The sequence below is a fragment of the Apostichopus japonicus genome, chromosome 18 (assembly GCF_037975245.1).
Source record: "Apostichopus japonicus isolate 1M-3 chromosome 18, ASM3797524v1, whole genome shotgun sequence".
NCBI lineage: Eukaryota > Metazoa > Echinodermata > Holothuroidea > Aspidochirotida > Stichopodidae > Apostichopus > Apostichopus japonicus.
Window position 1 is genome coordinate 15318461 of NC_092578.1, and position 14829 is coordinate 15333289.

Sequence of the window (14829 nt, forward strand, 5' to 3'; positions counted from 1 at the left end):
TGCCAAAAATACAACAACAAAGAAACAAATAAATTAAAAATTAATAACAATAAAAAATCCATAATTATGTTACTTGTTAAATATGATCATAAAATATACTTGCCAATGCCAATAATTCATACATGAAATTTATATGACATAATTAGTATATCAATCATTAGCAAATAAATAAAAATTTAAAACAAAATCAAATGTGTACAGAAACAAAAACAAGAGCAAAATTAAATCAAGAAAATTATCACTGTTGAGCTGGTGAAAGATTTATATTGCATTGTTAACACAGTGCAAGAATTCATGTCCATGTTTCTACTTATGAACAGTAACTGAAAGTTGACGAATATTACAAGTGATAAAATTTTCTTTCTTTTGTCTGTTTCAATATTTTGACCTTTGCCCCTTTCACTTGTATTTTAAGTGCACACATTTCACACACACAAAAAACAAAACAAACGAGAGTTTAATGTTCGTATGAACTTTGCCGTAGACGTTTACCACTGTCTGACTTAAGTATTGTGTTAAAATTAAAGCTTGCACACTTTACGATATTCCCAAAATAATCATTCATGACTTTCTAACAAAAAGAATATGTATGTTTATGGATTCCCCGAGCGTTGAATTTCTTGCTCCGTTTGTCCAATAAGACGTATAAGCTTACTTGATAATAAGCATTTAAGGGGTTAAGTTTTTTAGTATGGCCGAGGTGACTTCACTTTAAAAATTACTGGAAAAGTGGTAAAATTCTCATTTTTCGTGCATAACATTAACAGAGAACGAAAATGATTTTTCAACAAACTGCAACAAAGGATACTTATGTCAAAATTTAAAATTAAAAAAATTTCAATTTTTATCCCAGATTAGGATTTACTTAGATGAACGTAACAAACCTTTCTGGGGCTCGGGGGAGGTGTTAATCGGACGAGGTACTGAATCCTCCTCCTCTTCCTTCGGCTCAATCTTTTCCGATGACAGAGATTCTTGGTAGGGGAGGGAACAAAGGGATGGTTCCTCAAGTATGAGGGAAGGAGAGGGGGGTAGATTCGGACCCTCAGCGACGCAGAAATATTGTTCAACGGTATCTTCAAGCATTGCTGAGAACCAGTCCATATCTAGAGTAGCAGGAATGAAATCAGAATCTAAGTAAATTACTACTGGTATTCCATCCAGGAGTTATTTACCGTTCATTTTTTTTTTCATTTCTAATACTAAATTCATGATACTGTAATGGTTAAATCAATTGACTTATAAACAAGTGTAAACAAAATTTCTGTTTGAAGGAAAATCAAATCAAGACATGGCTGCAAGATATATGCAGTATAAGATATGCAAATGATGTTACATATGCAAATTACATTATGATGAACCCTTATTCTTCTATTAAAGGCTGCATATGTGATATTGAACAATGGTTACGATGTAATATCAGTAGAAAATCTTACAAAAGTATTTTCAGATAAGTCAAGGATGGGAAGTCTTAAAGACAGGAAGTTGACAGTGAATACTTTTTAAGAAAAAGTCACCCAGGAAAGAACCTGAGCACGAAACCCAAACTACCGAACGACTGATCCGCTCTCAACCCCAAGTCCCCTTGCATTGGGACTGTGACTGTGTGATCATCGTTGGGTGTGCATCACCATTCCCCTCGAAAGGGAACAGATACTACACATGATCTTAGCCAAAAGGCCGAGAGTGAATACAGCATCTCAGGGCATACAGTCAATCATTGGGTAAAATTAGTCTACATTAGTCTACATTATAGCTGTTTTGATTTTAAAGCATATATATCTGTCTCACATGAGGTGAACAGACCTCCCAGCGGCGCTTCAACAAAACAAAGGTTTTTCTAAAGGTTGTAAATGAAGAAATAAAGGTTTTAAGGCTTCAAACATGAAAATAAAGGATTTAAAGGTCCAAAATGAAGTTAATTTGTAACATACACATCATGTATGCCTATTTTTACATCATCAGTGGTCCTTATTTAAATTACCTGACTTAGACTAACTGTTGTTTGTGAGTCTGTTTTGTATCACTGCATGAATCATACCTGGCTGTCTACAAAAACTGAATGGCCAATGGTTAGCATGACTCAATACAATATTTCTACTCTAAACTTAATCTTTAAATATTTGTTTTGTAACTTCACTAATAATAAAGGTTTTAAAGAGGTTTTTTGAAACATAAAGAGCCGTTTTTTAAATAAAGGTTTGAAATTTCATGGAAACGTACATCACGGAAACAGATTTACTGCTAAGTTGCATACTGAATATGCAAGAGACATATTTAATGCTAATTTGCATACTGAATATGCGCAACAATGTTTTTGATGGCAACTCTGGTATTCACTCCAAAAATGCACTAATCACAATGGCTTGAAATTGAAAATCTTCTCACCTGAAACTGACGTTATTCTGTCAGTGTAAGTCCTGGTAACTTCATGACACCACAATCTTATAACGGATCTCATCATAGGGGGCGCCATTGTCGTCAGCTGCAAACTACCACGATAAGCCTGTGACTGGCGACGACCTGTAAGTAACAACAGAGAGAGACGTACCAACAGAGTTCATGCCGGGTTCACCTGTTCATCGACCGAATCAGGCAGTCTAAGAACATTCATGTATACCGTGTCGTTTATTCAAACTTCCATTTGTAAATAAATCAAAAGCCCAAAAAATACACTTTGAATAATCTGGTGGGTATCGTATGTTTGCATTTGTGCGTTTCGAAGAAAGTCAGGTCAGTTGACAAAATCGTTGAGTTAATCTTTCTTTATCTTTTTATATCATTAATTAATTATCATTTAAGTATTGCAAATTGAATAAAACAACCCTCTCAGGGTTGTCTACATTTGTTTGACTACGATCATACTTTAAACTATCATAATAATAATACATAATATCATATGGTCAAAATATGCCAAAAATATTGATATGGGTTAATAAGTGTATTGAAAATATATATTACTTCCTCCTCCTCCTCCACCTCCTCCAACCCTTCTCTGGCCATGTTTGGGTCTATTCTCTCCCCTGCTGCTCCTAGCAGAGAGAAGGTGCAGGCCGGACAACACATGATGGATATCGTGGTGAGAGAAGATATAGTGAGGGTTGGACGGCGTACAGGTCAAATGTCGCTTGACCGTGTCATGCAATGCCACTGTTGCCGAGAGTATGGCCTGCACAGGAAGAGATAAAAAAAACACAGTTGACTGACTTAATAACCACATTGTGGTGATATGGTGTTTGAAGAGAGCACTATGTGACAATTATGATTCATGAATATTCATTATGTTGATATCAAGTCAAGATAATTGGATATAAGGAACTACTTAAAGGTCATCAGGATTGGCTCCAAAAAATTGCTAAAAAATTTGCTAGACGTTTTCAAAAGCACCTTCCTAGAAGCTCTCAACCTCCATGTTTATGAGAAATTTTAGAATTTGACAATTAAATGTCTTGGTGTGGGTAACTACTTTTTTAGGGTTGTGGGAAATATGCTTGTTGAAGTTGATCATTATCTGACACTGTATAGGAAACTTGGGGACAATACTTATGACTGAGGGGGTGGGGGTTGAGGGATGGGGGTGTGGGTGGGGTGGGGGGCTATAGATTCTTGATACAAAAAGTCAGGTTGATCTGATAGAGGTAAAGGAAAAATGGGAAGTAGAATGTAGGAATGAAACATGTAGAAATCTTATTATGATAGTTGATATTCAGGTGTATGCATTTTGTCTGTGAAGAAGATCCTGGTGAGATCATATTCAGCAATCGCTCTAACTTCTACACATTCACAAGAATAGGCTTTGTAGTTGACAAGTAGTGTGTTGATTTGATTTTGATTGTTTTTGGCTCATTTGGCTCTCATTGAGTTGCTTTCATATTCAATATAGCTTTATACACGACTATACAAATATCAAAACTAGCATGCTACCAATTTGTGATATGGTACCTTGGCCCTCTCAAAGTTTCTTACCGTGGCGAGTTCTTGGTGACGAGCGAGTGAATACGCTGGGAATTCCTCCAACCAGCTAGTAAGGTTACTCCCGTGCATAGCCAACACGGACTCCACGTCCGGGGAGTTAAACATGAACACCGTCAACAGCCTTGTTAACCGGGGGCTGAGAGAGTGACAGGCCTCCCCACCCCCGACACCTGCCTCTGTAGGGGGACCACAGAGGGACAGGAAGCTGAATTGCTCCAGGGTTTGGAAGGTGAAGGATTTACGGTTGTAGTATCCACCCCGGGAGTGTAACTGCCGAAGAAGTTCCAGATTCGGAATTCCACCTGAGGAGGAAACAAAAAGGAAAATCAAAGTATTTTGAAAGTCATTCCGTTACAAATTTCTGATAAGACAAAAGAGAAGTAGTGTCATATTAGTAATACTTAATATGATTAATTATTACTCTGTAAAGCTAATTTAAGTTTTTTTTTAAGTTACCATGGAGATATTCTCCACATTTCAGATCTGAAGTATTACAAATCAGAAGGATCTTGTTATGTTTAATTACACATGCTAGCTGTATAATTCAATGTGCTGGAACTTCAAATCATGAATCAATCATCGATATTAATTGGAGAGAAACAGAAGAAGAGAATAAATCTACCAAACTTAACTTGCACTTCTTAATCCATTTATTTAAAGGGATCGAGGGGGTTAATGTCAAAGCTCTATAGCCTAACTTTTAATCAACCCCTACCGCAACATACCTCGCTACCCAATAATGCTACCAGTCCCGTTCCATAATCTGACACGAAATACTGACCATTGCTCATTGTTTTGTTCAAAATATTTAACCCTGTGCATATTTTAAAGAGAGGGTATCATTTCAAGAGAGTCAGGTAAAAATATAGAGTGATACCTGTTCTAGGATTCTTGGAGCAGCAATTCATATCATCGATAAAGAACATCGGCCGACCACCGCCAATGGCTGCCACTCCTTTAGATGCCAGAGAGGGATTCAGAGCGACGCTCATCGGTCTTAGCTTCGAAGACAGACCATCCTCTAACATGGTTTGGCTGAAGACTGGAGAAAAGTGGAGCTTGGTGTAGGGGTGCTTGGGATGCACCAAGTTCTGGAAATACAACAGGATTGATTACAGTTGGCAAAATTTCTTTGTAAAAGAGATTTGTGAGATGTTATTAATGGATGCACAGACAGACAGGCAAACAGACAGACAGAGAGACAGACAGACTGCCTGGTGGAAAAAATGTGGAACTTGGTGTTCGGGATACACCGAAGTACTGAAATAAAACAAGAACTGTGAAATTGGTGTGAACCTGATGGTTACGTAAAATATGATTTTAATATTCGACCATGAAAAAGAGGTTAAAACGAAAAGGACAAACAGACAGCCATTGCATGAACAAATTGGAGTTTGTAATAGTATTACAGTTATTAATTGTACTGTGTACTTACTACATAAACTGAATGGCTAATTTAAGACATTCTTTGCAGCTGTAACACACCGTACGGTGACAAGAGAGGCACAAAGAGATGTAATTATTAAGACAAAAGATACAACATTCCTGACGATGTTTAACTTTACCTGAACAAGCGCACTCTTGCCTACTCCGGGAGCACCGCAGAGGAGTATAGGACTGGTAGGTAAGAGAAGATCCACAAGATGAGAGTATCTCTCCATCTGAAAATGAAAAAGACAGATGGAGTATTAAGATCAAGAAAATATAAACAAGTGTAACCATTTCAGGGGAAGGATGAGAGGGAAGGGCAGGGGTAAGGAGGGTTTTGTGTCCCATAAAACACAAAGAGGAGAAGCTAAAATTTGGGAAAAGACAAGAATGATCAAAGAAAAATAATGAGTGAGAATGTTCATGCCCCTCCCCCCTCAAGCACCCTATGAATCTCCCTGCCCCTCTTCCTCTCCCCCTACTCCCCAACAACAATTGTCAATTCACATCTTGCTTTGATTTTGCATGCCAACCCATTTTGCAGTATGTGGGCATATTTTTATAAGCCATTGATCTAGCCTCTTACTTTTCATTTCAATTCATATCATTTCATTTCATTTATTTCATTTATTCAATCCAGTATGAAATATAAAATATTCATAAAAAGAAGTACAAACATAAAATATATTAATAATAAACAATGTTAAGATGTTATCAGATATTAAGATGATATAAGATTACCAAAAAAATACTCTAAATCAAAGGATCGAAAAGCTTAGATTGAAAGAATATTGCAGCACGATAGATAAATGAGTTTCGAAAAAAGATGTATTCTATCTTTGGCAAGATTTGTCGATTTCTTAGATTTCTGCAAGATTTTGTTAGCATACTGTTTAATGAAGAATGTAGAGGATGGTTTTGGTCTACTCTAATTGTGTTTGCCATCCGAATGAACTCATTTCTAGCAGTCCCATTTACAGTGTCTACAGGTAATAGGAAGTTGAAATCTAAACTCAAAATTTAAAATTTAAACTCAAATTTACCTGAGGAATGACAGTGTATCCAGAGGGCATAGTCTTTATCCTATCTTGAGATTTATCAGAGAAGGACACCAGGATGCCCTGGTTTGGATCCACATGGTAGTCAAACAGTGACTCTTCTGACGGTATCAATATATCCAACGATGATCTGGACAGGATGTGCCGGGCAAACGCTTCAAATTTATCCCAGTACCTGAAAGAGAGATTTTACAATGTTATCGTAAAGTGTACTGAAAGCTCTGCAAAATATCCAAACATGTTTACTTCAAAATTTGCTACATTTTATTGCTTCCTTTATCAAACTTGAGTCCTTCTCTACTAATACCACTGCTATTCTATGTCTGCGTCATACTTGCAGCATGAGTACAACATATTCACAAGTATACATAGAAAATTCCCTTTGGTATGAGTACGAAATAACATAGAATGTAAGAGTATGTACTCTAAAGAGAATGTACTCTAAGCATGAGAAGGTTTAAATAAGCTTCCAGTGGTATCTACACTAGCACTTAAACACTGCATCAAGTACATTTAAAACATCTATGAGAGTGAGTACACAAATACAAGCAACAAGGGTGGATGATCAAGGAATTTATGGCCTTGGGGTTGTTGAAGGCGGCTTCCATGTGAGGGGTCAGTGGGTTCCTCCCCAGAGAAAGTAACACTTTTAGACATCAAATGGTGCATTCTGAGACATATTAAGACCATACATTAGATCTTTATTAGGTATAAATGCAACATTGTGCTTTACAACTTCTTTTGAATTTTTGTGTGAGGTTGAAAAGGGGGGTGTTAACCCCCACCCCTCCCCACATCCACTCTTGGTAGTATGTTAGGATATAAAAATGAGTGCAGACTCCTCAGTCTGGTCTGCTTATAGCTTTGTAACATAACTGCCTGCCATGCTGGTGCTTGTTATTAACATAACACATACCTTTCATGCAAGTGTCCAGCGAAACCCCAGATATAAGAGAAGACGAAGATGGATGATAATAGCACAGAAGGATTACAACTAGCTGGTCTGGAGCTCACAGAGGAGACACTGGGAGACAGGAGGGCTGTTAACTTGTTCTCTAAAAAAACACAAAATTCAGAAAAGTAGTAAGAACAAACAAAGACCCACACTCGTTATTGCGATCGTGCCTTTTCTGTCGCTGAGCCTTCTCTTTGGAACGAACTCCCATTTCACGTTCGTGACTCTCCCTCTCTTTGTATTTTCAAAACATTTCTCTTTAATTCCTAGTTTTCTTTTTTCCCTTGGTTTCCTTTGTCTCTTTCCTACTTTTTAAAGCGCTTTGAAACGCTGTATCAAGCGATATATAAATGTAATTTATTATTATATTATTATTATTAGAAGCAGGATTATTGCAACTTGAACCATAATAAGACTTTAACAGAGGTTTGTTGTCTTATTTATGGAGGGAAATATTATGAATATATGAATATATTATGAACAATGGAGTAATTGTTTCTTCATTTAGAATGTATATAAACATACAAGGTAGAATATCTCTAGAAATCCCACCCCTTCTGCTGCTCTCTGGGTTGAATATTGATAAAAATCAGAATCATTTCTTTCCTCTTTTTAAACTAAAATCAAAGTAAACTCATTCACCTATTGGCTTCTTGACTTCAGGATCGGTATTCATAGCGACTTCCTCTCTCCTGAAGTAAACACTTAGCAGAGCTCCTAAAATCTTGACGAAGGTAGACACCTCTCTCAACCCAGGGCCCAGAGACTCCTTTGACGGCGTTAGGTCTGTCTCTAAGATGAAGGAGCAACCAGACTGGCTCAGGAAATCCAAGCTAGCTGGAAAAATCTCATCGATCAACGTCGTTAGAAGCTGGAAGCTGTCGGTGGAAAAATAAAATGTCAAGACCAGTAGGGGTAATAAATGTACTTAGTTTGATAATTGGATAGATTACTTTAATGTTAAGATTTAAGTGTTTAGGCAATATGTTAATTTATTATAAAGTGTATACCTTTAATTTTTACAAGTTTTGATTATTCATTTGTTTCCCAGAGCGCAAATTTAACACTCGCCTTTGTAAGCCATTGCCCTTTTGTATATTGGGGCCAAAACAGATTACAATAACTAAGAAACAAAGAAAGACAATGGAAAAAGCACCCAATTATCCACACACTCGTTAGGAAATATCCATAGGATATGTTCTTGTTTTTTGAAGAATACATGCATAGGAATTGTGTTCTCTTTTTCATGGATATGCACTTTCTGTAGGATATATCCCATAATACAGAATATAATCCACCAATTTCAAAACCAGTTTTTGATTTTCATTTTTTCTTCTTATTTCCCACAAGAAGCATCCTCAAAGATTCCAGTGAGTGGACTGAAATGACATTTTAAATTTGTAAATCATTTTTGGAAACATAACTATCATTAGTCAAGAAATAAAGGGGGAAAAACTAACACCTAACTTAAATTTAAATCCGGTCGTGACGACCAGTCTGACGGAAGATGATTCCACTTATTCGCTTTCATCTACAAACTGTCAAATAACTGTATCTCAAAAAAAAGAAATCAAGTTTTTAGAAATTAATGAAATTACTGAATGCCAGCAAGAATATTTCTGAAAACCTATTTTTCTGTTGCCTCAAAAGTTCACATCTTTCTTAACATAAGGTCCTACTTGCATCATGAAAAATAAAAATAGCACACGATTTAGAGCATATCCATTCATGGTAATACCAGCTTACGACGTTGGCTTACTTTGTGTTCGAGCATTCCCAGAGGGTCTTGACTTCACCGAGCCAGGAGTCGAGAAGAGATCTCCATTGGACTACCTCTCTGCCAAAGTGTAGTATGGCACAGTCTGCTACCAGGGCAGGGGAGGCCTGGGAGAGATCTGTGGTCTCTAGGATTAAACTCAGTGAACCTTAAAAAAATATATATTTAATATTAAAAAAAAAATGGATGGGAGATGGCACTTAATATCACAAGAATGTTCCTTTAGAACTGAGAAAAATGACCTCATAATGGAAAATGATATTCAGTCTATGTATAATGATACAAAAATATAAAAATATAAAATATTAATGAGATAAATGAAATGATTATTATTATTATAGTTTTATTAAATTGAGGATTGAAAAGTAACCTAAATACAATTAAAGGTTGATTTTGTTTTCATGCGAAAGGGATTCAGTCAGTTTCCATTTGTTTTTAAACATTTCATGTATTTCTAAGTACTGCACTCTCAAATATGTAACTTTTTAGCTGAGTAACTGACTTTGTTTTTTCCCCCTTTCTTTCTTTCTTTTTCATTTTCATTCTTCCATTATAATAAATGACATATACATCATATATTTTAACTGTTATATAACTATAACTAGATTAATTACTTCAACTGTTTTTTGTAATTATTACATTATTTTGTATTTATACTAGTATGAAATGAAACAAAATGAAAATTAAATCTTTAAACAATATTGAGAGTTAATGGTATCAACTTTGAACCAAACATTAATCTATGAAATCTTACTTGGAATACTAAGTTGCTCTCCGTTAGCCAGGGTCATTTCTCGGTTGCCTCTCTTCACGACGGGATGGTACAAATCTGATAAAGTCTGGTTGACATCTCCGTCCAACACCATCCACTTCTCAATGACACTCGGGGAACTGAGCAGTCCTTTACCAAATGGCTTTGACGAAAGAAACGAAAGATATTTACGGCTGAATTCTGACTGCTGAATTTTTCCACGTATTGAATGTCTTTAGTATGTGCAAGGCGATAACAAAGTTTAAGGGGTTGGTGATAGGGGTGCAAGTGCAATTATTATTGCAAGCAGCTTAAAAGCTTACTAATAAAATTTTAAATTAATGGTGAAAGTGTAATATTTAGCATTAATGGAGAGAGAAGGAAGGGGAAGGGGAAAAAAGAGGAGGGGAGGGGAGGGGGAGGGTGAGGGGAAGGGAAGGGGAAGGCCTCATTACATTCATAAGATACAATGGTATTGACTTCAATTTATAGAATGATCAGTGGGCACAGTTTAGTTATTATATAAAAATCCTTATTGAAGGTCTACAATTTCACTTTCTTCAGCATCAATGAGTTGATGAATATTCCACAAAAACAAAAACTTTCAGAATTAAATTGTGAGAAACTGGTGAAACTCTATAATCACAATTAACATGCGTATCTGAAACAGTTCATAAACTACACAAGCTGAGGAAACAGCTGCCTACAAGACGATACAACAATCCAGAGACTCAAAATATTTTCATAATCGTGTGAAATGATTTTTTGTACCTTCTTTTGTTTTGCTTTCTCAACCTGCTCCTGAGACAGAGCTTTCGCTGCCATTGAAGATGCTGCGGAATCTCGGATCATTCTGGTCAGAAAGCCGTCTTTCCAGGAATTTCCTTCTTCGCTCCATTCCCCAATTATCTTTGATGGTGAAAAGGGATATTTAAATTTACAAAATGAAATACATGCAAGTTTAAATCCATCATACACCTCAGAAACCCATCGTTACAAGCTTTGGATATGCCGCTTACCACAAAAACTTAACATATATTGCTTTAAATACCTCACAGATAGCAGGAACTTATTATAAAACTTCACTACCTTGCACACTTCAGAAACTCAACAAACAGCTTAAAATACATCACATACATAAGGAACTTAGTATACGTTCCACAATACAGGAAATGAACACATTATTGCTTTTGAAATTTCACATACAGCAGGAATCTATCTTACAAAATTTAACATATCAGACACTTCAGAAATCCTACATACAGCCTTAAGTATGTCACATAGATACATCATTAAGGACCTCAACATACCTCAGGAACCTAGCCTACATCACTGAATACCTCACATACCTCAGGAAACTAGCCTACATCATAGTAAACCTCACATACCTCTGGAACCTAGCCTACATCACTGAATACCTCACATACCTCAGGAAACTAGCCTACATCATAGTAAACCTCACATACCTCTGAAACCTAGCCTACATCACTGAATACCTCACATACCTCTGGAACCTAGCCTACATCACTAAATACCTCACATACCTCAGGAACCTAGCCTACATCACCGAATACCTCACATACCTCAGTAGCATAACCCACATCACTGAATACCTCACATACCTCAGGAACCTAGCCTACAACACTGAATACCTCATATAACTCAGGAATTTAGCCTACATCAATGAATACCTCACATACCTCTGGAACCTATCCTACATCACCGAATACCTCACATACCTCTGGAACCTAGCCTACAACACTGAATACCTCATATAACTCAGAAATTTAGCCTACATCACTGAATACCTCACATACCTCAGGAACCTAGCCTACATCACCGAATACCTCACATACCTCAGGAACCTAGTCTACATCATTGAATACCTTACATACCTCATGAACCTAGCCTACATCACTGAATACCTCACATACCTCAGGAACCTAGCCTACATCACTGAATACCTTACATACCTCAGGAACCTAGCCTACATCACTGAGTACCTCAGGAACCTAGCCTACACCACTGAATACCTCATATACCCCAGGAACCTAGCCTACGTCTCTAAATACCTCACATACGTCAGGAACCTAGCCTACATCACTGAATACCTCACATACCTCAGGAACCTAGCCTACATCACTGAATACCTTACATACCTCAGGAACCTAGCCTACATCACTGAGTACCTCAGGAACCTAGCCTACATCACTGAATACCTCACACACCTCAGGAACCTAGCCTACATCACTGAATACCTCATATACCTCAGGAACCTAGCCTACGTCTCTAAATACCTCACATACCTCTTCCAATGACAGAGTAGCAGGATAAATCACAGAGACATCTACAGCTGGATACTCGGGTAGTTTCTTTCCCTGGGTCGCGACCTCCAGCCACTGTAAGGTCAACCTGGAAATCACCTCAGCCTTAAACTTCATACGATGAACACTTGGTGAACTTGGGCTCGGACTTGACTCACTTAAGCCCTTTAAATGTAAATTTAAAAATACAAATATTTTGCAGTCTGATTGCCAACTTCTGAATCTCCAATAAGATAATCAGACATTCAGTGTTTTGTAACGTTCAATTTTTTAAAGTTTCCTGTTAAACGTAAACAACAGCTCTATGTTACGTACTCTTTGAATATTACTTTGACCATTATAGGAGAGCCCCATCTTTACTTTCTTCTGATTAATGCCATTGTTTGCTATACTTTCTAATAGCAACAAAATTTCAAATCATGAAAATGATCTCCAAAAACAATAAAATATGTACAGGTGGAGAAATGTAAAAAATAAAAGATCATTTTGTAATGGCGGCAGAGAAAAAATGGGAATTCAAATCAGATAAAGTAAGTCTCTTAAGATCAAAGTCTGGTTACCTACTCCAAAACTTTTCACGTACTTTGCCCCAATAATGAACTATTCTAAAGAGTGTTAGCTCAATGGTTAATGCCAGTGCCTTCCAATCATAAGGTCCCCAGTTCGAGTCACTCCAAGATTAATGTTTGTCGTCCAGTTACAGAGATGTTGACAATTCATAATCATGGACGTTAAATATGAATCTAAGAGACTGAGTTCTGTCAGCTTGCAGCTTAAATAAGCCAATGATGGCTTCTTCGCAAGTTCCTGCTTGCATGAGGATCTAAAAAACATACAAACATACATTCTGTAAACATAAGTTATATATATGTAAACCTTTTTCAAACAGGGACAAAACCTCTCACGTAACGGAAAGGAGACGAATATTACAGGATAGATGAATTTACCTTCAGCTTTGGCACCTGCGGTACCCCCTTGTGACCCTCTTCCTTCTCAACTGGAGGTACCTGATGGAGATTATTCAGCACACGTGCCAGGGTGTGGTAACACACCGTCTTCCCGCTCCCGGCTGGTCCGACCAGAATGACACCGCACTTGTGCTGGAGAGTCTCTTGAAGCTCAATAACCTGAAAGATTTGATCAATTTAGACAAAAAAATTAGTTTGATTAATAAAGCATAAAATAACAGCGCAATCATCTTTCCACTAGATTTAATGATGCAGCAATTAAACAAATTTGTTAAAAAGCTTATAGATACTTTTCCCTTTTTTGATTCTTACTAGTCAAACGTTGAGACTGCACAGTTGGGACGTAATCTTTGGTGTTGAGAATTTTACACAAAAAGTGTGTGGCAAGGGCACTGCTTAAATCTGGAGGCTGTAGCATCTGCCCCTAAAGAGCTATTGTTGCTATCAACAAGCACATGTGTTCAGGGAGGTGTATGTCATTTGTATTGCTGCATATATATATATTCAGTCTGATCACTTAGAAACTCTAATATAATTTTATGTCTGTTTCTTTTATATGTGTTCACCTTTAAGTAATCATTCTTTACAACTAATAGTAAAATTTAATATTTTGAATATTACTTTATATTTTAAATATATTTTTTACTCCTTTTTATGAATATTTACTGGTTTCAATAAACATTCGAACACCCACTGTAGCAGGTGGGTGTCTCCTAGAACTAACCTCTGCATTTACTTCCACAAGCATTTGGGTATGATTCATCCATGCGCTGATAAATAGGGTTTTTTTATAAATTAATGTTGTACTATTAAAATGTATGTTAATATACAATACATCTACAAGACACCTGAAATCTAAAGAGTGGATTTATCAGACATTTTTTAACATTTCTGTACCGTGTAGCAAAAGTTAACAACTACAGAACCATACCACAGATTCCTAAATAATTTCCAAATAATTCAACACATTAACCAGCTATGCATGCTACCTTATTAACGTGCTGTGGAGTGGCTTGTAACTTGTCTGCAACAAACTGGTTTTGTATGGCATCCAGTAACACAGGGTCATGCTCCTGACCCCCAGTGCTGGGACGGGGACCTCCTCCACCCCAGGGGAAGACACATCTCAATAGTTCCTTGACGGCGTGTAACTGATGCCGGTCTTTCAGACGAGGGAGCAGGTGTAGTTGGATCGCGTAGACGAGGGCGTTCTCCTCTTTGTGAAGTTCATCCTGCTCAAAGATGTCTGTCAGATCCGTCTCAGAATCTACAGAGAAAACAGAACATAGTGAAAATAAAACATGATTACTATTTGTTTTTAAATGGTTGTTTATAGATATTAAATGTGAATAATATTATTCCTAATTATTTAAAATATTGCAACAACTAATGAAAAATAATAAACTTGCAATTACTTTCAAGGGGAATGGGGGGGGGGGTATTTCAAATTGGAGACTTTGCTAGTTTTGGGGAAAATAAATTTGTGGAAATTTTAAACCTCTCAATATGGTCTGAGGAAAATTTGTAAAATGTTAACCATGAGAATATTTGCTTCAGAATCAATTCATCTAATATGCAACTATAATTCTTGAA

At 36.8% G+C, this 14829-nt stretch overlaps 1 protein-coding gene and 1 pseudogene across 1 annotated transcript in view; both read right to left on the bottom strand.

Moving 5' to 3' along the window:
• LOC139959165 (dynein heavy chain domain-containing protein 1-like) overlaps nucleotides 1-14829 on the bottom strand; it is a 91693-nt gene that overhangs the window by 35284 nt on the left and 41580 nt on the right. Inside the window, exons 43-57 of the mRNA XM_071956764.1 lie at nucleotides 14226-14503; nucleotides 13216-13395; nucleotides 12251-12433; nucleotides 10716-10853; nucleotides 9948-10107; nucleotides 9176-9341; nucleotides 8059-8294; nucleotides 7378-7516; nucleotides 6447-6636; nucleotides 5541-5636; nucleotides 4853-5066; nucleotides 3967-4277; nucleotides 2962-3169; nucleotides 2389-2523; nucleotides 885-1106 (exon numbers count right to left, since the gene is read on the bottom strand). Of these exons, the coding sequence (XP_071812865.1) occupies nucleotides 885-1106; nucleotides 2389-2523; nucleotides 2962-3169; nucleotides 3967-4277; nucleotides 4853-5066; nucleotides 5541-5636; nucleotides 6447-6636; nucleotides 7378-7516; nucleotides 8059-8294; nucleotides 9176-9341; nucleotides 9948-10107; nucleotides 10716-10853; nucleotides 12251-12433; nucleotides 13216-13395; nucleotides 14226-14503 (2856 nt within the window). The remainder of the gene's footprint in view (nucleotides 1-884; nucleotides 1107-2388; nucleotides 2524-2961; nucleotides 3170-3966; nucleotides 4278-4852; nucleotides 5067-5540; nucleotides 5637-6446; nucleotides 6637-7377; nucleotides 7517-8058; nucleotides 8295-9175; nucleotides 9342-9947; nucleotides 10108-10715; nucleotides 10854-12250; nucleotides 12434-13215; nucleotides 13396-14225; nucleotides 14504-14829) is intronic.
• On the bottom strand, nucleotides 1616-1692 carry LOC139959196 (U2 spliceosomal RNA; annotated as a pseudogene).